The sequence below is a fragment of the Bombus terrestris genome, chromosome 3, assembly GCF_910591885.1.
Source record: "Bombus terrestris chromosome 3, iyBomTerr1.2, whole genome shotgun sequence".
NCBI lineage: Eukaryota > Metazoa > Arthropoda > Insecta > Hymenoptera > Apidae > Bombus > Bombus terrestris.
The window spans coordinates 9,119,144-9,139,426 of record NC_063271.1 but is presented as its reverse complement, the minus strand read 5'-3'; the positions used below and the strand labels follow the sequence as shown (position 1 = coordinate 9,139,426).

Below are 20,283 nucleotides of genomic sequence, written 5' to 3'. Positions count from 1 at the left end.
TTCGACGCGAAACAAGAGAGGAAACTTCCTCCGTGAGAGAACGCGCGCCCCTTTTCGTGCTGAACACGCGAGCAATAATCATTTTAGCATTCAGTCTTGTTTCCTCGACGAACGACCTTTGACGTTGGCTCATCTTTTCTCTCTTCAAATTCATGCAGATCCACTGCTTTCAATGATTTTTCTTTTTTTTTTTTGTTCTTTTTTAAGTTTCTATATGAAGATTTATTATTTTTATTTTTCACTTCACTTGAACTTCCTTTGGTAGCTTCGAAGCTTCACTTAATGTCTTCTCTGTACTGTAAGTCGCGTCATACACAACAAACAATGTTGTTAATTAGTTATGTATAATTCTCGTCGTTAGTTGATCTCCTCTGTCGAAATGCACATAGATCAACTGGTTTCAATAACTCCTCTTTTTAATTTTATTTCTATACGAATATTTATTATTTTTTATGCTCACTTCACTTTAACGTATGTATGCATGTATGGCTTTCGACGTTGGCTTGATCTCCTCTGTTAATATCCACGCAGATCCACTGCCTTCAGTAATTTTTCTTTTTTTGTTGTTGTTGTTGTTGTTTCCTTTTTAAGTTTCTACATGAAGATCTATTATTTTTATTTGTCACTTCACTTAAACTTCCTTTTGGTAGCTTCGAAGCTTCACTTAATGTCTTCTCCGCATCACAACAAGCAACGCTGCCAATTAAATATTACAACGTTATCTATCACTTGTTCCTCCTCACACAGTTTTATATCCATTTTTTCTACTCGTTCCCTTTGATTTCTTAATTTATGAAAGACACTCTGCAACGTCGCGAGCAGATCGATAATTGTCCAAGACGAACCTTAGATTCGGACACGATACTAGAGATCTTCTCCTAAGACAGGAGGATAATTACAATTATCGACGACTAGAAATCGTGAATTTTTTCCACAACCAGAATCGTTAGTATAAAACAAATCATCCAGCTGCACCAAGAAATAGCGGATCCCATCGAAGAGGATCCAATATGACGTCCTGTATTCCTCAAATACACGTCACGCTAAATAAACGAAGAGATTCAAACCAGTTTTATTACTGATTATCCGTCCTCGTGGCTTCCTCGAACAGATCGTCGAACACTTTGTCAACATCTGCGGTGTTCACGTTTAGTAATGGCATTTGTTGAGAGGTAGTTATCGAAAGACACAATTTTTCATCGGATAAACCAGGCATAGTACGACTACGAGACAGTCCAACCATCCCTTTAGACGCAAATCTAGGTGATCTTCTGTGTTTCAAAGAATCTTTCGATTCTACATGATCACCTGGTTGATCGAAATACTGTCTGATCTTATCTTCCATCTTCTTGACGCTGTCCGCCATTGACGACGCTTCAAATTGTTTGGACCTTAATTTCTGAGAAGACGGAGACTTTGGTTTGGGTGGTTTTGGATGAGAGCTTTGAAACGAAGATGTCGATGCTGGTGTGTTTATTTTAGGTGCTCGAGGATAACGATTGGAGAGAGCCAATTGGTGCCAGGACTCTGATTTCGAGAGCACTATAGATCTAGAAGTTTTATTCGCACAAGATACCAAATATTCGTCACTGGAGTCGATTGGTACCGCTCCATTTGGAACTGGAGAACGTTCCTTGTGAATTGATTTCGATTGAGGGTTTGGCACCTGTTCGTAAGCTTCCCGTAAAGCAACCACCCTGTTCACGGTCACTGGTCCTGGTGAACGCGCCCGAGGTGGCTCTGGCTTCTTTTGAGGAACTGGTGTTAGATATTTAAATCGACTTGGTCCTTGGGAACCTGTCGGTCGATCGAAGTTTGCTGGTTGATTGTATCTTTGTTCCTGGTGAATTATATTCGATTGTTGATGGTGAATATTTTGATTAAAAGTCGATTGTGGATGGTGCACATTCTGATTCATGTTTACAGGTTGTTGATGACTTAATGGAATATTTGGTTGCTTGTAACTTTGCTGTTGACGACTTGGTGCAATATTTGGTTGATCGAAACTCTGTTGCTGGTGACTGGATGCAATATTCGGTTGATTAAAACTCTGTTGCTGATGATTCAACACAGTGTTTGATTGATTACAACTTTGTTGTTGAGGAACTAAATTAGGAGATTGACTCGAGGATTTAGTCTGAGCTTGACTAACAGTCAGGTGTTGTCCGAAATTAGAAGATTGATGAGGTTGATCATTCAAAGAAGTGATTTCATTCTGCAGGCGACGAACCAAGCTCTGTTGCAGCAAGTTATGTCGACGAATTTCGTCCTCTGAAGCGATAGTCTCGTTGGTTGGTGGTCTAGACCTGGACCAAGAAAATTGTGAAGGAGAAGGTGACGAAGACGTCCTAGAATCCACTGCCACTTCTTCTGATCGAGGTTCAGGACTATCCACGGACGATGCAACCGTTGCAATAGCACACGTGTACCTTGTAACCACTCCAATATCTGGGCTGATATCTTGATTTTGAATATTTTCATCATCCGGGAAAGTCGAACTTTCTATAGGCCAATCTGGTGTCTTCTGAAGATCCTCTTTTTCTTCTGCTGCATTTGATATTTCGTCAGATGGATTGTTACCATTAAATAAAACAGAAGGAACCAAAGCAGAAGAATATTTTTGGTTATCTTCAGACTCGTAACTATTCACAGGATTTGCAGACAATTGTTTCTCATAATTCTGCGTTTCTTGAAAAGGCAAGGATTCTCTGAAACCTTGCTCACTAGGAATCTGACGTACACCAGGAACCACTACAGGATTATTATACTCAGAACCACTGGATACAGTATGATAATTCTGATTGTGATCCAGAATAAATCTCTGATGATTTTCAGACACTTGATCAGAGTCCGACTGCTCGCAAAATAAAGGTCTCCATTGTTTTTCACTTTCTACATCACTTACTGATATCGTTGGTCTATCCAATTTGTTAGAAGTCTGTACAGCGGCGTTACTACAAACCAAGGTCTGACCTTTTGAAATTTTAGGCATCACTCTGAAAGATCTACCTTCGTTCTGATGCTCTTCGTTTATTCCAGTTTGCACGGCCACTGATGAACTACCTTTCAATGTAGTATCTGCAAAATTATTCTCACCAAATCGATTCTCACGATCTTTTCCAGTTTTTATCGCTTCGAATATGTCTTTAGATCCTCGATGCTCCATAGGAGGATACTCGTGAGTCTGAACACGTTTGTCTGGAACTACTTTGAAAGAAATCTTGCCATCCACCACTCCAGTAACGTTGTCTCGTTGAGCCAGTTCTCTTTGGCGCTGTTCTTCGAGTTTCTTCGTTTCCATGGAAGTTTTTCCAACGAATGGCGCGAACTGTTTGCAAAAAGATCGATAATCCAGTTTACCGTTCTCTGTAACCGTGTTATTGGCTCTGTTCTCGTTTTTCTCGTGTTCTATCCACGGTGGTCGAGGAAAACTAGGTTTCTCTACATTGGCTCTAGAAAATTTCGGAGATTGTTGCGTTGTGTCTTTATCAAACATCATTCTAGCTTTTTCTTTCAGTGTATTTGTCGGTACTGGAACGTTCTTTGACCAATGGTAGGATGGAGGAACCTTGGATGGAGATCCCGGCAAAGATCTTTCTATTTTACGAAAAGGAGAGGAAGGGGCATGCCTGAAACCTGTTGACTCCATCTTCATCTGAGGATTTGGCGCAGAATAGTTTGAATAATTTGGAGTAGAATTAGAGTAAACTTGTGCCTGAGCCGGTCCAGGGAACATTTTATTGGCTCGAAACTTTAAAGAAGGTTTATTATCCTTCTCTTCACTCATCGTTGGTTTATCAAAGGTTGTTTTAATGTTGGAAAATTTACTGTTCCAGTTTTCGTTAGTCAGTGACGACATATCCATGGTGCGTCCAAACGTCTTGAAGGGAACTACTGGTGCAACTGATGGTGTTTCGTTGTTTTTAGTAATTAAAGCCAGGAATTTTCTATCGTTTTCTGTCTTAGGTTGAAAAGTAGGAACGGTAACGTTGCTGGAATTGAACGATTTGTCTCCAACACTAATTGGCTTTCTTAAGGACAAACAGCCCGTAGCTTCATGTCCAAGAGTCTCAGCTTGAAGCTTCAAGTAACTAGGAATATCAATAGTGTTCGCACGTTTGATCTTCGACTTTTTTGCACTAAATTTGTTACTATTCCCGTATCTTCCACTACTTGAAGCTAACTCAGCCCGTTGCCGAAGAATAGCCGCCAATTTGCTTACGCGACTTCTTTCATCGCTATCTTCAATAATATTCTCGTTATTCTCTTTCTCTTGATAATTGTTAGCTCTATACGGAGCCTGGTACATATTTAGCTCTCCAATAGTCTTAGTATCAGCTGCATCCACCTGTTGGATCCCACGACACACACAATTATTGTCCCTAATTTCTTTATTCTTATCCTCTAGTAACTGTCTTTGATTTATCGCGTCTTTCGTGCATTTATCACGAACTTCCTCCGGCTTTCTGTCAATCGCACTAACTGTAGATATATTCTGTTCCTTCTGTTCCTTTATAACAGGCGAAATCTCTCCCAAAGGGAGACTATTTCTTTCCTCTTCTAACCACTTTCTAGCCTTCGCCAATTCTTCCGTAGAAACACCAATAGTGTGTCTAGTTCCTCTTCGTCTCCTGCTCAAAGACGTCGAAGGAAGCACAGGAATCTTCACCGTGGTCTCCTCAGGCATCTGTAGCCTAGACAACAAACTAGATACCAACCTTAATAACTGCAATTTACTCGTAGGATCAGAAGCTGCGCCGTGTTTTGCGAGCGCATTCACGTCGATTTTCTCTAAAGTCTCTCGAAGACGGGACAAAGCAGTCTGTATATCCGATAGTAACAAATCTTCGAGGAATTTCAAGTCTTTCTTCAATTCTGGTTCCTTGCAGTTGCCCAGAACTTGTTCCATGGAAGTACGAATCCGGAAGTCCTCTTCGGAGTCGACACCAGAGTCTTCGGGAAGCGCTGGCGGTTCGTCCTCGCGGCGACCCCCTAGGGAGAGCTCGAGAGCCGCGCGTAGACGTTCTACCAGTAGCGGCAATGAATTCCACTCACCGACTGGCTGGTTCTCGTTTCGTCCATCGATGGTACCTGTCGCAGTCCCTTCTTTTCTTGTCGAGGTTTCCTCTCGTTTGATTTTCTCGTCGTTGTCCACGGTGCTCGAACTCGCTGAAAAAGAAACGACACGAGACGAGGGTTGAACCCAGAGACGACCTGAGGACACACAGCGCAGAGACGGCACACGAGGAAGCACGATACACGAAGAATCTATTTTTCTCATTTTTGATTCCCTTTTTTTGTTTTTATTTTTTTTGACAGTATACGAAGGAAGATCTATTTTTCTCATCTTTGTGTCCTTTTTATATTCTATGTTTATTTGACGATACACAAGGAAGCACGAAAGACGAGAGGAGATGTACTTTTTTCATCTTTGAATCTTTTCTATCGTTTAGAGATGTTAACTGGTTTTAAAGGTACACGAGGAAGTACGATACACGAAGGAATATCTACCTCTCTCGTCTCTGATACCTTTTTATTTTTCTGTTATACCTTTTACGTACGTTGTTTTTCTTTACTATGATTTTTTTTAGTCACACTAGAAAGGGTATTTGATATTTCTTATTTGTTGATTTTTCTAGCGAGACCAGAGAGAATCAAGAGTCGTGTGGAAGTAGAATAAGTCGGTGTGTGTTGGCTCGAGACGCAAAAGGAACGCGTGAAACGCGTTTTCGCGAGGAGGAGCCGCTTAGCTTGACCGGCAGTCGCGCTCGCTTTATTTAAAAGCCACGGGATTCTCCGCGGGGATTTATTTTCGGTCGCTCGTTCAACGCCTCGCGGAGCTGCCCACCGGAGGAGAGAGAGCCCTGACGAATCGTGAACGACGCCGCGCAGCGAGACGAGAGATCGGCCCCATATTAGCAGCTAATTCGAAATTCAAACCAGTTCGATACTCCATCATTCGTTCCTTTTCACGTTTTTCTTCTTTAAAAAGAAGACGTTTCTTTGGGTTGATTTGTAAAAGTTGATACGAAGACGATATTGCAGATATATGTAAGGAGAGTAGGTTTTTACTTATGGGTCTTATTGGTGGTTAGCTTCTTTGGTAAGGAGCCAGATGGATCAACCTCTTCGTTATTACACCAATTTTATAGATAACGTTCGGATTGGCTGAGATTCTTCTTAACCGATAACTAAGAAAGTGGAATTATATCTTCGTTTTGATAAGAGGATTTTTTATATTTCTATTCTGTGGTGTTTCATTTTGAAGTTGGAAATTCGGCGAGTTGTTCTAAAGAGTTCTTGTAGATTCTAATTGTGTCCATGGTACAGTGATTAACATAATTAAAATAACAGCGATTCTAGCTTGCATAAAATATAAGTATGTACGGTATAATTCAAAAGTAAATGGGCAACTGTTTAATTTTGACAAGATCTAATTTATAATTACTAAATTATAGATAAATCAAAGTACGATAATTTTATTCCTTTTACCATAGTTCCTGACATGAAAATTTTCATTTATATTCTAATTCTATAAGAAGATAAGAAATACTACTTCTAATTATTAATTTCTTATTAACTTTTACAGTTTAGTAAAATTCACGTACTACTTCGTTCAAAATAGTCAAGAAATAAGTAACTGGTTGAACGCGAACGAGTGTAAAAACTTGAGAATCAAGTCAAGTAAATACCAGGTTACATTGATCAAGATATTTCAAGTTTCTTGAATTCATACATTTAGATTAATCTGAAAGAGCTTAAAACTCAAAGTGTTCGGATTGCTATAAACAGCTAGTGCATTTAATTTATATTAAATAACATTTAGCTCCTTAACGTATAAATCTTTCCTCGGTTTACGAATTTTTTATAATAATTAACTGGCACTTTATAATAGCTAATTGACACTGGAACACTGAAAATAAATGTATAATATATCTTTTATATTATACATATTAAGATATTTTAGTATAAGCTCAGCTTAAGTTCATAAAAATGAGTGAATAAAATAATCGATAGACTAAAAACAATCTATTACACATAGATCCACATATATCAGAGGTATGTGCATTAAGTGGTTAAATAAAGTGCCTAATTTATCCAGATCGTAGCATAGTACTCTTTATAGCGTAAAGATCGATAGAAAATAACAATTATATAGGTTTGTTAAATCGAAGTTAGGTGATTGTTTAGTCAGAAGATAACAGACTAAAATACAAGGATTTAACAATCCTTGAAATTGCTTCGCGTTTCATTTCACACGCAACTAACAACCACGGAATGCGTTGAGCTAGATTTGTTCGATTCGAAACAGGTGATCCATCTATCCTCGAATTACCGTGCGTCACGAACCTGGTTGTGCGGCCTCTTTCTTCTCTATTTCCATCGATTTCCTCTCGTTCTCCACGTACGTCTCCTTCTCTTTTTCCTCTTTGAATAATTCCTCCTTGGTCTCTTCCGGATATTCTTTTACGGTTTCCTTTGGAATATCCTCGTGGATGTCTAAATATTCCACTGTGTTTGATTTTCCACTTTCTCCCTCGACGATGTTCTGGAAATTATGGTTCTCCACGACGTTTTGAATATCTGGAAAAATTTAATGGCATTAAAATGGACCGTGTCAGATGAAGAGAATGAAGCAGTTTTTTTTTTTATCAACAATGGATCTGCACACCTTTCATTTATATCAAGATATAGCGGTTACAAAAAAGTATTGGCACGTGGCTTTATTTCCCAGTAAAGAGGCTTATCAGGCTCTACATTTTATTCTTAAACAGTCAAATTTTTGTAGTTATACGAAAGTATTAGCAAATAATATGAAATTTAATAAACCTGAACCTAATGAATTTGTACGTGAATGTTATAATGGACACAATAATGTGCTAATACTTTTTGCAGCTGTAAATAACGATAGATTACTAATATATTATAAACGTAGTATTGTATTCGATGATTTTCTCGAATTTTTCTGAGGCTATACTGTTAAAGGGTTAACGTAGCAGAAAACACAGCAATGGTTACATCGCAGAAAGATGTACGTACTTCGTTTTATTTTCTTTCTTTCGTCTTTTTTTTTTAACTTTTCCTTTTTTAGTAGTCACGTGCAGAGAACGTCCTTTAACAATTCAATGTGATGAATTGAGAAAAGAATGTCAGGATTCAAAGATGAGAGAAAAGAGAAGAAGTAATGTTTCGTTAATGATGTTACGTTTTACAGACAATCGTACGCCCTATCGTATTTATTCAAAAGCCGCGATCATCGTACATTTTTCCCTGAGTTAACGTAGACCAATTTCGCTCGTTCATTATCTATCATACGATACTCGAATAATCGTAGGCCAAAGATATTCAAAGAAGATCGTGACGCCAGCTCGTAAAGAAGACCTCACCTTCCGCCTCCGACATTTTGATCCTCTGGATCTTCGACTGGCTGCCTGGAACCCAAAGCAAACATCGTTCTTCAAGCGAGCTGTCGATATTCGTAAGGTATTACAAGCGTAGTAAAAATAAATCGATGAAATAACAAACGAACTCGAACGAACAGTATGATTCTTCATTTCTTTTTCTTTTTATAACGTTCATTTTACATCTGTTACATATTATAAAAAGATTTGTATATTGCTTTTTATTTGCTATTTCACGTTTATTCTGTTATTGATTTGAAGTTTCTTCTCGGTTTAACATTATTTTTTTATTTTTATTTAATTTCAATAACAATCTGTTCTTAGTTGAATGATTTTTCTAGCTTTGTTTGTTAGTTCTGTTTCAAGTTTCTCATATTAGAGAAAAATCTTTCGTTATTTCTCTGTTGAAACTTTTTTATTCAACTAAAATTTCAATTTATTTTGTCTTGATTCTTGATCTTTATCTGAATTCTAAAAGTAATAGTGATTTATTGTTTCGAGTTTTGTTACTAGCTCCGTTTGAACTTTCTCGCATTAGAACAGAATCTTACACTTTTGCTCTTGAAATTTTTATTCAACTACGATATTAATTTATTTCTACTTTAATAAATTTCCTTTGCTTGTGTTTTATTAGTTATTTATTTTCCAACTTCTCCACGTGAATAAAAGAAATTTTCTCCTTTTCTTTACCAATCGCACTATTCAATTATGATCTTAATCTATTTTTGCCTAATTTCTCCATTACCCCGTTCCGCTCTAATTTTTCTAAGATAAAGACAGAAATTTTCACTTTATTCTTCTTCCAAATCCTATTCAATATTAATCTAGTTTGCTTGAGTACGTGATTTCTAATTACCTCGTTCTTCTTCAACATTTACACTACGTTAAAGCAGAACGAATGTTCACTTTTCCTCTCTCAAGCCCTATTCAAAAACAGAAATTTCGACGTTTCCTGTCCCAATTTCACAATATCGAACGAAGTAATCTATTTTTACTTTAATACTCTGTCGCAATTATCTCGTTCTTCTCCAAATTCTCCACATTAAAAACAGAAATTTTCATCTTTTCTTCTTCAATCTCTAATTAATCACGATATTGTCCTATATCTTTGCTCAAAGAAATTTTTCAAAAACAGAAGTTTCCTTCACGATATTAACCTACTTTTGCTAAAGAAAATTTCTCTAATTACCTTTTTCTTCTCCACGTGAAAATTAATACCTTTTTCCTGTCGATCTCCAATTAGTCACAATATTATCCCATCTTTTTGCTCAAACAAATTTTTCAAAAACAACAATTTTCACATCCCTCTGTCCCAATCTCACAATATTAATCTACCTTTGGCACAAAAAGCTTCTGCAATCACCTTATTCTTCTCCGATTATATCACGATAAAGGAAAGAAAAAGGACGAAGAATTCGCCACTTTTCGTCTCTCAGTTCTTATTTAACCGCGACATTGAGCCACTTTCATTGGACGTGAGTATAGTAACGCGAATAATAGTAACCGGCGCGTTTTCAGGATTCCCGATCCAGCGTTTCCGCGAAAATGAACCGCATGCGATCGCGTCCAGGTCGAGAACGTTAAATGAACGACTCTAGGTCTAGTCTGGTGCATTTCTCGATGGCAGAGAAGCGTTGGCGGCTGTTTCGAACACGACAGGCCTCGCGCGAAAATAGCTTTGACCCGTTTTCGCGAATACGGAAATTAGGAAGTCCTCTGCGGCCGATTCTATGCAAGCTATGCTCCCGATACAGTATACCGATTACATATTTGGAATCGCGATTCGTAAATTATTCCGCTGTCTCGATCGTTTCTAGAACGTTTTTCGTCTCGTTTAATGCCGCGCGAAATAGTTTCATAGTATTCGAAGTTTAACCCTTGCGCTGAATTAGTTTCAATTCATTTTTTCACTTATACGAACTATTCAGAAGTCGCACTGATTAGTTACGTAAATTAAGAAGTATAGAGGTACGATGTTAATGTTTCGAATTTATTATTATTCGTGTCGTATCCTCGTGATAAATAAACTTACGGAAGGAAATCACTCGTCTCACTATTAATAATATCTATTAATAATATCGAGAAATTTACGAAAAGTGAAATTGATTACTTTGGATTTTGAGAGACTCATATTACGAACTATTATTTGCTGTATATCGTTTGAAAAATTTTGACGTAATAAAATATCTTATAGAATGGAATAGAACGAGCGAATTACAAATAAGGCGAGAAATAAATAAACATTAGTAGAAGCGAACAAAATAAGTCGAAATTTACAAATAGAAATAAATATAACAGATAGAAATTAATATTTATAAAAATGGAGCAACGAGAAACGATACGTACACTGTATCAGGATGCTTAAGAATTCTTTAATCGATGGTAATAAAAGTGTTTCGGTCTTCAGTTATGCTGGTATCACTGTTGACTGCGAATCTTTTGGAAATAGAGTTAAACAAACGGTTCAGTTGTTGCTTTGTGTACTATAATAAACGTTTCCGTGAACGTTGCGCAATCCAAAAGCGTTTACTCATTCACTTCTTTCGCTGAGAAATCAACGCAAAAGCTACAAAATCGCGCGTTATTCCTAAATGTCTTTCCGGCATTATTCCAATCTCTTGAGAAGTGTTTTTTAGTCACTCAGAAAAGATGCTCGTGTTGATACCTTAGAATAGCAACAAAGGGACAGAGAACGAAGACTAAACGTTCGCACAACGTGATCATAAAGAGTATTTTAAGGAACGTGCAAGTTTCTATGTTTTCTGTACCTATCGTTGTTTCGTATGACAAATTTCTAACTATAGACTTTGTGAAAGTCCATTGCAATTGCGTATAATTGCAGATGGCTATAATAAAAGAAAAACAAGTAGAAATAATAATATTAACATAATAATCAATATAATAAAATTAATATAATAAGAGGAATAGGTAGTAATGATAATAACGGGGGATTCAATTTTTAGATAAAAGTTTGAGAAATTGCAAAATATTCGTTTCAAGCATTTAAGAAATATCCATTGAGTATAATGTAGTTTTGGGTAATATCCAACCTCCGAAGGCTAATCTTGCAAATAACAAGAAACCTACGCACAAACGTCGACTTTCAATAATTGTGGACTATAAAAGGATACATTAGGGAAAATCTAAGAAAAGCTAACACCACGATGTTACCGATTATGGATTAAACAGTATAATGCACTTCCTATTCAGAAGAGCCAATATCATAACTTCGATATTTAGAAAGTACCACGAATATTAAAATAAATTAGAATATTAACGAAACCTTAAAACCTGTTTATAGATTGTTAAATACTTATTTTCCTGCCTCCAAAGAAGGCTTCTTATCCATAAAAATCAACTAACCGTCTAACAATAAGTTTAATACTTAGAACGTTTAATCGAAACTAGACTAGACTAGGATATTAAATCAAATAAACTTAAATCCTTCATATAAATTACTAATCTTCTTGCCATAAGAAAAGTATATTATCTATTTATAGAAGACAAGAAACTTTTCAGGTAACGAAAAACCTACTTACGTAGAACTTGCCATTCGTCTCGTCCAGCTTTCAGCATTTTAATACGTCCGTACGTACATTCATAAATACATTCCTAACAGCAGAAGCTCAGAAAAAAGGTCGTGTCAATGACTCTTAAAGCAAGACGTTACTCAGCAAGAATCCTCTATCATCTACGAAACGCACATCATTTACTTATGCAAAGATCAAGTTTGCAAAGCCTCTGCAAGATCGAGGGTGAGAAAGCGGGCGAAAGTTCCGGTCAGTTTGCTTTGCACGCGGGACGACCATGATAGGCAACCGCGTTCTACCACGAGGCCGTGTGCTTTATAAATAGTTCTGAGAAGTTTCACCGTGGTAGACGTCTCCCTGCCTTCAGTTTTTTTCAAAATATTTTCCTACTTAATTCACGTCTGTTTCATTTATTAATGTAGAAAGGTATAACAGATGGATATGGCAAGACGATACAGTAAGGTCATAAAACATAGTTAAGCCCTAGTTATATTAAAGTTTTTTCTGTGATTTGTTGTCTTAGCGAAAGTATCATTTATAATTTTTTCCTCGATTAATTGAAATATATTCTCGAGAATCTTTTTAATATTATTACGGCAGGGAATTCCAAGGATTCGCTTAGTATTCTTTTAAATAAAAGAAATTGAAGTAACATTGTGGAAGTAACATTATGATAAATATATCGCGAATGATTAACGCGTTTGTGGAAAATTAAAAGACGCAGAAACATTATGCTATATAACAATTTCCACTTAGGTTTCATTTCTCTTAGATATACTGCAAAGAAAGAATTGATTCTGAGTTAATATTAGGCTCCTTATGAAACCTATTATGTCTCAAATTAATTGTCACAGTCGTCGAGAGTTGTAAACTTTAATCACTAAGCGATTTTATGATTCATACATTCACTATATCGCTTCCATCTATTATAAGTTCATCGAAACAACTGCTATTCGTTGGTAAGGAGGCATCAAGTCCCTAGAGATTACAAAAGCCAATGAATTTCAACCATTCGAAATAAATAAAACGTGATAGACGCTTTTTTAATGTCCACCTCAAGAAAGCCTGATTGGTCTTCGTTAAGCTTTAGCGAACGATTTTACATTTATGCAAAATATGCGTCTATGTGTCTTACGACCTTCTGTTCCAAAACGCGCGAGATACCAGGCGATCAAATTCGAGGCGATCGCGGTCCACACGTTCCTCGTGGACGTCTGCCAAGCGAGCAGTTTGTTGCTTGAAAGCTGGCCGATTTTGGCGACGTACATGAATCGAGTCAACTTAAGGGGCATACGTCCAACAATCTTCAATCGTTGTAGCACAACTTAATCATTATCAATGCTATGACGAGTCTCTCTTGGCAGTTCTTCGTTCGCGTTAAAACTCTGTTTTTGAAACATGAATTCTCTATTCGAATTCCCTGTCTTCCTCTTTATCTTCCTTTTACGATTCTCTTTTACAACCAACTATTATTTATTCTTAATACTTCATTCTCTAACAGCAAGTAAATAGAGGGAAGGAGACTTGACGATTTAAGAAGATTGACGACGAAGAGCAAATAAGGCTATAGCTACAATAAACGCGTGTTCTGACAAATGAAACGTTCGAAGGCCGAAATGCATACACTCGTAAAAATCATTGTATATGCATACAGTAGCTGCTAAAAGTATTTGAACACTTACCATAGGAAACTTTCATGTACATGTTATGTATGTTACGTAATACATTTTGAAATTTCATTGACACTGTAATGACACACGACTATCGTGATTATAAAATCGTGAAACCAATCTGAAACTGTATATATATAAAAGTTACAAGATATTTATTATAAGCATATATTTAGTAAAAAAATCAGTATACAGTACGAATAGCCATATTAAAGATATGTATAATAAGCGTTAAGTGATGTTCCCATTGAATATTCAGGCTTATTAATATAACGGATAATTCATTTGCACTAAATATACAGTGGTTATAAAAAATTGTATCTCCTAATAAAGCAATTTTTCATCAAGTTCTACATTTCATTTTCATAGTATCAAACTTTCGTAATCATATGTAAGTGTTGTTAAGTATGCTTGGACCTAACTAATTAACGTATAAATGTTATAATAAATACAACGATGTGCACATAGTCTTTCTAGTCAGGTACATATACATGAAAGTTTTCTACGATAACTATGAGCGTTTGAAAAAATCTTATTTCAGAAAACAACACGTGGTTCATATGCATCAAGCTATTAGAAACCTTTTCTAAATATATTATCAGTTATCCCAAACATTCTAAATTGCTATTTGATTGCTCTGATGTATTCAGATACTTTCATCAGCCACAAAATGTAAAAATCTTATTCCAAAAAGCGACACATGGTTTGTATGTATCGAGTGACTAGAAATCCTCTCCAAATATGTTACGCGCGTTATACGAGACATTCTGAATTTGAGTTTTCTGACATATCCATTAAAACTACAGTTCATCGGAACACCCCACCATAACCATAGCCTAATCGACGTGATTTAATTAAAAAACGATGAGATATATGATTTACCTTGAAGGATCAGAGGAACAGTGTCGGTGTATTGAGGAACTGCGCGCACGGGAGACTGCGCGAGCACCAGCCTCTCTGCCACCAGACTCTTCGTTCCGGTGGTTATCGTCGTCTTTGGCGGTGGTGGTGGTGGAGGTGCCATAGGTGGTGGTGGTGGTGGTGGCACTGGCGACGACGGTGGATGATGCTAGCAGCGCTGCTGTTAAAAGCTTACCGTCACCCGGCTCGAATTAGATCTCCTGAAATAGCAGCCGAGTTATTGCCGGCACTATGGACCAGCCTGGACGCATACCTCGCTATCGTGTACGTCGTGACGATTGGATCGAGGTGTACGCTTCCGGTACCGGACGCGGACACGCGCTCACCAGTGGTCCACCTTCTTGGCACAGACTAGAGGATCCTCCTCTTTGCTTCTAAACGAACGTCGCGCGTGATAATCAAGCTACGTGTGCGAGTACCAGTCGAGTGGACACCTGGCCGTGGCCGTATGAATGAAAAACGGTAGCTCGTATCCGGGATTTTACGTTCCAGTAACTCCGTTGACCAGTATTCTGTGGGTTGCTTTTATTGCGGAGCGGAGGATGTGAGTCAGGTGAGAGTTCGGTTCGAGAGCTTGTCCGCGTTGACGAGTTTCTATGGCTCGATTAGAAATATTACTCTGGTGATCGGTTAGTGTGCTGAATTTAGGCTTTTCGTTGCTGTTATAGATATGTGGCTTTTTAATACTTAAAAGCTGTCGTTAAACGAAATTACAATTAATTAAATTAATTCTGTCATGGGTGTTGTTTTGCGTAGGATTATTCTTTTTAGTTTAGACATCAATGATATTAAACGAATACAGGTTTTATTACTATTAGATAAAAATGTAAAACGTTAATTAGAATGTGATGTACCATCGCGAGACGATCAGATTAAAATGAAATTCGTATGGGATGGAATTTTATTCCATGACAGTACCTGTTAGGATAGGATAGTTTTCAGATTGTAGGAAAGATCTTTGTTTTATCAGTTAAGTCGCCTAAAAGTCTTAAAAGTCTCATACGTAGTCATGATAATTACTTTTACAAATAAAGTACAAAGAAAGGTGACGGTTACAGATGTTATTTTTTAATATATACCTTGAAATTTAGGATTATTTATGCCATGTTCTTGTGATAAATAAATTTATCAATAAAAATCATTGTTTTTAAGCTGTTATTAATTATCTATCTGAATAAAGGAGACATAATGCAACATATTTCTAAAGAATTAATGAACCAGGAGAAGTAATAAATAAAGAGAGTAATATATACTAACTAATAATATAGTGTAGACAAATAAGTAAAGTTGTAACTAATTACGTAAAAATCATAAATAGACACTACCGTAATTGCTTACGAATTTTATTAAACGTTCCATATTATTACTTTAACAAGCGCTATCTATTATAATTTCAGGATAATAAGAATGAGCCTGAAATAGAACATAAATTAGTGGAAGATATAAGACGAAGGATAGTGGGTTTGAACGAGTCTGATGAAGTGAATGATACTGACCTTCCGTTGGATAATGAGTATGTAGTTTTGGAATGTAGTCTCCTTTAATAGTTAAATGCTGCTAGTTGGACGTCTACGATACTGATTCTTAGCTTTAATTGCGCCTGAAATCCAGTTACATATATATTTATGTATATGACACCGTTTATCTTCATTTTTTATAATTATAAAGTAATTAGAGTGCCTCTTTCCTCTTGAACTAATTGAACTTGAAGCATGAACGTTACTTAATTGACGTGCAGGATGAGACTAAATCCACGTTGCTTTCTTTCTGTTTAATCATCATAGTTTCATGCAGATCATCTAGTAACATCATTACACATTCTCGACTACCCCAGAAACTCAATTAACTGTTGCATGTCTTATCGCTCTTTTTGTTCATTGGCTTTTAATATTACTTTCCTACTCACTTGTCTCATTATTCCAGATTTATAAGAACTTTCAAAAATTTGTCGAATAATGCTATTATATTTTCTTTTAGAAGTTTCTTTTACATTTCCAGTAACTTTCATCACACTTTTTCTACGTTTAAGCTTCTACAAGAAAACCATGTTCATGTTTTGATTAGTCATAACATGTAATAGCAAATTTTTAATATTATCATTAATAATAAGATTATGATCAATTAATAAACATATATTCACTTTAAATTAACAACTTAAAAATCCAATGCATCAACTAATGATACGTCTCCAAGTAAATCCACTCAAATACTCCTCTTTTTAACTAGAACTTATTTTAAGCGTACATGTGACGAAACACGAAATAATAATAAATTTTTAGTGTTATTGTTAATAATAAATACTCATACGTTAAATGAACAACCACGCAATCCATTACATTATCCATTATAGTCACATCTCCAAGTAAATCCACTTAAACACTCCTCTTCTTAACAGGAACTTATTTTAAGCATACATGTGGTGAAACGCAAAGTAGTAATAAATTTTTAACGTTATTCTTAATAACAAACAATCATACCTTAAATAAACAACCATGCAATCCATTACATAATCCATTATATTCGTATCTCCAAATAAATTCATTTAAATATTCTTCTTCTTAACCAGAATTTATTTCAGGTGTACGTGTGACGAAACACGAAAAAAATTCCCCGGGAATCGAGGTGCAAGCGTCATCGTCTGTGCAGGCGTCGAAGTCGCCCGCGTGCCATCAAGCATGCCACGCGATCCACGCTCACGTGTCACGTCTCGTGTCGTCATCCGGGATCATCGATCGCCGATCTGCCGAAATAAAACGCGCCAGACACGCACCTCTCGCTCTGAGCCGCGTTTTCCTGGCTCAGCTGATCGAGAACACCTTTTGTCCCTCTTCGCCTCCTCTATTTGGACTAGGTGGTGGCTGACTCCTTCGAGAGTTAGCCAGCCCCACCTGGTCCGTTTTTTCTCTTTCATGCTCCCCTCTTAAACACGTTAAGACTCTCAGTCCCCTCTACTCCATGCCTGGAGATCGCTTTCGAAGACCCGTTAACCTACTGTGGCTCTTAGTGTTCGAGCTGCCTTCGAACCTTCCATGTTCGCAGTGCAGGTGCCCGCATCGTGCATCGTTCTTTCACAATAATCGTCCTTGGGTGCTGGTAGCCAGAGCGTGGCGACCTAAGGTACACAAATTCTTAGAAACTTTGACTTTATACTGTTTCCTATTACTTATACTGTGATCCTAATTTCGTTTTGGTTTGAACTGAAAAAAGGATTTTGAGTGTTTTAAGAAAATCTGTAAGAAAAATTTGAAACGAGAAGTCACACGTGATTGTTTCATGCTTTAAGAAATTTTCCAAGAATAGAAACGTTTAATTTGAAAATAAAGAGCGCAGAAGGGTAAAATTCACAGTGATTTGCTCTCTGTTACATTTATACTCGATGGATGCTCAGGGAAAGCCACTGATGCCAAGTGGTCTACAAGGAGAACCGGAACTGGCCGGTTCCCTGAAGGTCGAAGGGAACTCGAAGATTCGATTAAAAAGATGAAGGGATGGTTCGACGCTTTCCGTATAGACGGAGGACCCACGTTGTATAGCTATAGTAATCGTACACCTGTCACGGGAGATGTTCCTCTAGTGATTGTGTTTGTTATATTCGGCACCATCTTTACCGCGTTCCTTGTCATATTTCCTGGAATACGAAAGGAGGTCAGTACTTCCTTCTTCCTTTTATCCCCAATTTATCCCAAATTTAAAGTTTAATCTCTTTTTATCCTTAACTTAAAGTTTAATTCTTCAGTTAATGATATAATTATGAGTATAATTTTTAATTATTTGGTTACTGATATGAATTATAAATTTTTATGGTTGACAGCGTATTAGCACGTTCCTCACGGTGACATTGAGCCTTTTCGTTGGAGCGTCGATCCAAGGTTTGTGTAGTCCACTTTGCTCGCAATTAACTGACTTTTTCCTATTGAACTATATGTATATCTATGTATGTGATTCCTTTTATATGATTACAGTCGCTCAGTATGGATCATCCTGGCACACCAGTTCCGCCACCATTGTTAGCACATACAGTGCATTCTCGAGACAGAAAACTGCTGCGGAAATCGGAGGATATATCGGTCTGATGCATATAAACATCACCTACAGGCGTAAGTTGCTATAATAAACCTGCCGCCTGTCGCCTATTGTGCGTCCAAAATCAATTGTCTGCTCGAGGTCACTTTCTCAATTATGAAACAGTATTACAAATGACTTGCTTCAGTTGTTAGAAAATGGGTTCAAATATAATTTGATGCATCTTAAATTAATGCTCTTATATAACGCTATTTAATATTTAAGTTATTCTCTTTTCATTATTTTAATAATTTCCACATAAAGTGCTACCAAGTAGCGAAAATCCAATGGACGACGTGGAGTATAACGAAAGATTCTGGTGGAGGAGTACAGGAGAGATGACGAGTGCCTTTAAGCAAGCATTGAACCAGGGTGCACCGTTTCCTATAGTTTCTCTAGCCGAATACTTCAGTCTTCATCAAGAAGGCTTTTCCTGGGGAAGCAAATATCGACAAGCTGGTTACTACGCGTCGCTAATGCTCTGGTATGCCTCGAGAAAATACCTTTGCCATTGAGTCACTCTTAATTCATTCTTCTGTCCTGACTGTATCTTTCGTTTTTATTTATACGTTGACTAATTGCTTCTTTCTAGGACGTCCTTTACTTCTTGGGCCATGATGAACCTGTTATTAATAATAGTGCCACGATACGGCGCTTACGGCATGATCTTCACCGGGATATGTATGCTTCTGACCAATTTAATCTACTGGGCACTTTTACCTTGCGAGCCTCTCATTGCACATATCGATGGTTCCATTCTTGCTTTTAATTTGGGATGGAATTATTGGCTTGTATTGTTAGCTGGTTAGTACTTTTATCTTCAGCTCTAGAGTCTAAAATCTAAGTTAAGAAGATCTACAGTTTTAAATCTAAATGCCTGAAGATGAAATGTTGTTTGAATTGAATGTATGATAGAATATATGATTGATGAAAAAGGAAAAATTGGATCCTCAGGAAGTGAATTCTTCTAGGTATCGGATGTATGTTCACTGGAGTGGTGATTACGGCGATAGACATGATCTTTCCTCATCAGTTCTCTACGATATTGGAAGTTGATTACGATACGCCGTACGACAGACATGTTATCATAGAAGAGAGTTTCGATACGAGGAACGTCAGGCGAAGATTACCTAAAATCGAGGATTCATTTGGTGATCGTATAATAAGGTTCTATTTTAATTCATGTTTGCTTAATTATATGATATGTTGGATTAATCAGCAGCAGGCTTGAGTATAGCGATTTAGAACTTATTACATAGATCTGGAATTTTTATCCTTTCAGTCAATTGTCTTCCAAGCTACAAAATAGACACGATATCAAGGAAGAGACACAAGGTGTGATAAATCGAGGATATACGTCACACGAGCCTTCAGAATTTCACCATGACTCTAATGAAGATTCATCAAAGAACAACTGGTCTTATCCGTTTCCATCGTCTTCACGTAGACCTATCAATACTTGATTATAAATGCTACATAATCTTTTAGTGTTAACAAATTCCTCAATATGTTTCAACAGAAGTTTTTGTTCATTTAAAACTGTAAGTTTAGCCCTAGAACTCCTATGGAGAAAGAAAGGGAATAAACAGTAACTACAATGAAATATGCTTTTCTAATTTTTCTGATAAACTTAATTGTTTGACCGCTTGAGGACATAAGTTCAATTAACTCTTTTATTTACTTAATTAATCAGATGTC

General features: G+C 36.9%; 2 protein-coding genes and 1 long non-coding RNA gene across 9 annotated transcripts; 1 reads left to right on the top strand and 2 right to left on the bottom strand.

Annotated features, from left to right (window-relative positions):
• Window positions 1–206: 206 nt before the first annotated feature.
• On the bottom strand, window positions 207–14,886 carry LOC100643073. 7 transcript variants are annotated; one of them, XM_020868656.2, is made up of 5 exons: window positions 14,777–14,886; window positions 14,485–14,723; window positions 8,388–8,432; window positions 7,351–7,584; window positions 207–5,169 (listed from the first exon to the last, which is right to left on the bottom strand). In XM_020868656.2, exons 2-5 carry the CDS (start codon window positions 14,624–14,626, stop codon window positions 1,076–1,078), a joined length of 4,515 nt encoding a protein of 1,504 aa, XP_020724315.2. In that variant the 5' UTR covers window positions 14,627–14,723; window positions 14,777–14,886; the 3' UTR covers window positions 207–1,075. The 7 variants fall into 7 exon arrangements, with proteins under 7 accessions (XP_020724315.2, XP_012176357.2, XP_012176355.2 ...); XM_012320967.2 differs by lacking the exon at window positions 14,777–14,886 and having other exon boundaries at window positions 8,264–8,432; window positions 14,485–14,589; XM_012320965.3 differs by lacking the exons at window positions 14,485–14,723; window positions 14,777–14,886 and adding an exon at window positions 10,749–10,871.
• A 958-nt stretch (window positions 14,887–15,844) lies between these two features.
• LOC125384683 lies at window positions 15,845–17,128 on the bottom strand. Its single transcript, XR_007223351.1, has 4 exons — window positions 17,001–17,128; window positions 16,430–16,555; window positions 16,020–16,123; window positions 15,845–15,936 (listed from the first exon to the last, which is right to left on the bottom strand). It is a non-coding gene; the product is annotated as an uncharacterized LOC125384683 (long non-coding RNA).
• Window positions 17,129–17,505: 377 nt separating this feature from the next.
• On the top strand, window positions 17,506–20,188 carry LOC100646220 (dual oxidase maturation factor 1). Its single transcript, XM_003394503.4, has 8 exons — window positions 17,506–17,640; window positions 17,912–18,168; window positions 18,335–18,392; window positions 18,486–18,620; window positions 18,850–19,069; window positions 19,178–19,389; window positions 19,557–19,752; window positions 19,868–20,188. Exons 2-8 carry the CDS (start codon window positions 18,004–18,006, stop codon window positions 20,046–20,048), a joined length of 1,167 nt encoding a protein of 388 aa, XP_003394551.1. The 5' UTR covers window positions 17,506–17,640; window positions 17,912–18,003; the 3' UTR covers window positions 20,049–20,188.
• Window positions 20,189–20,283: the final 95 nt, after the last annotated feature.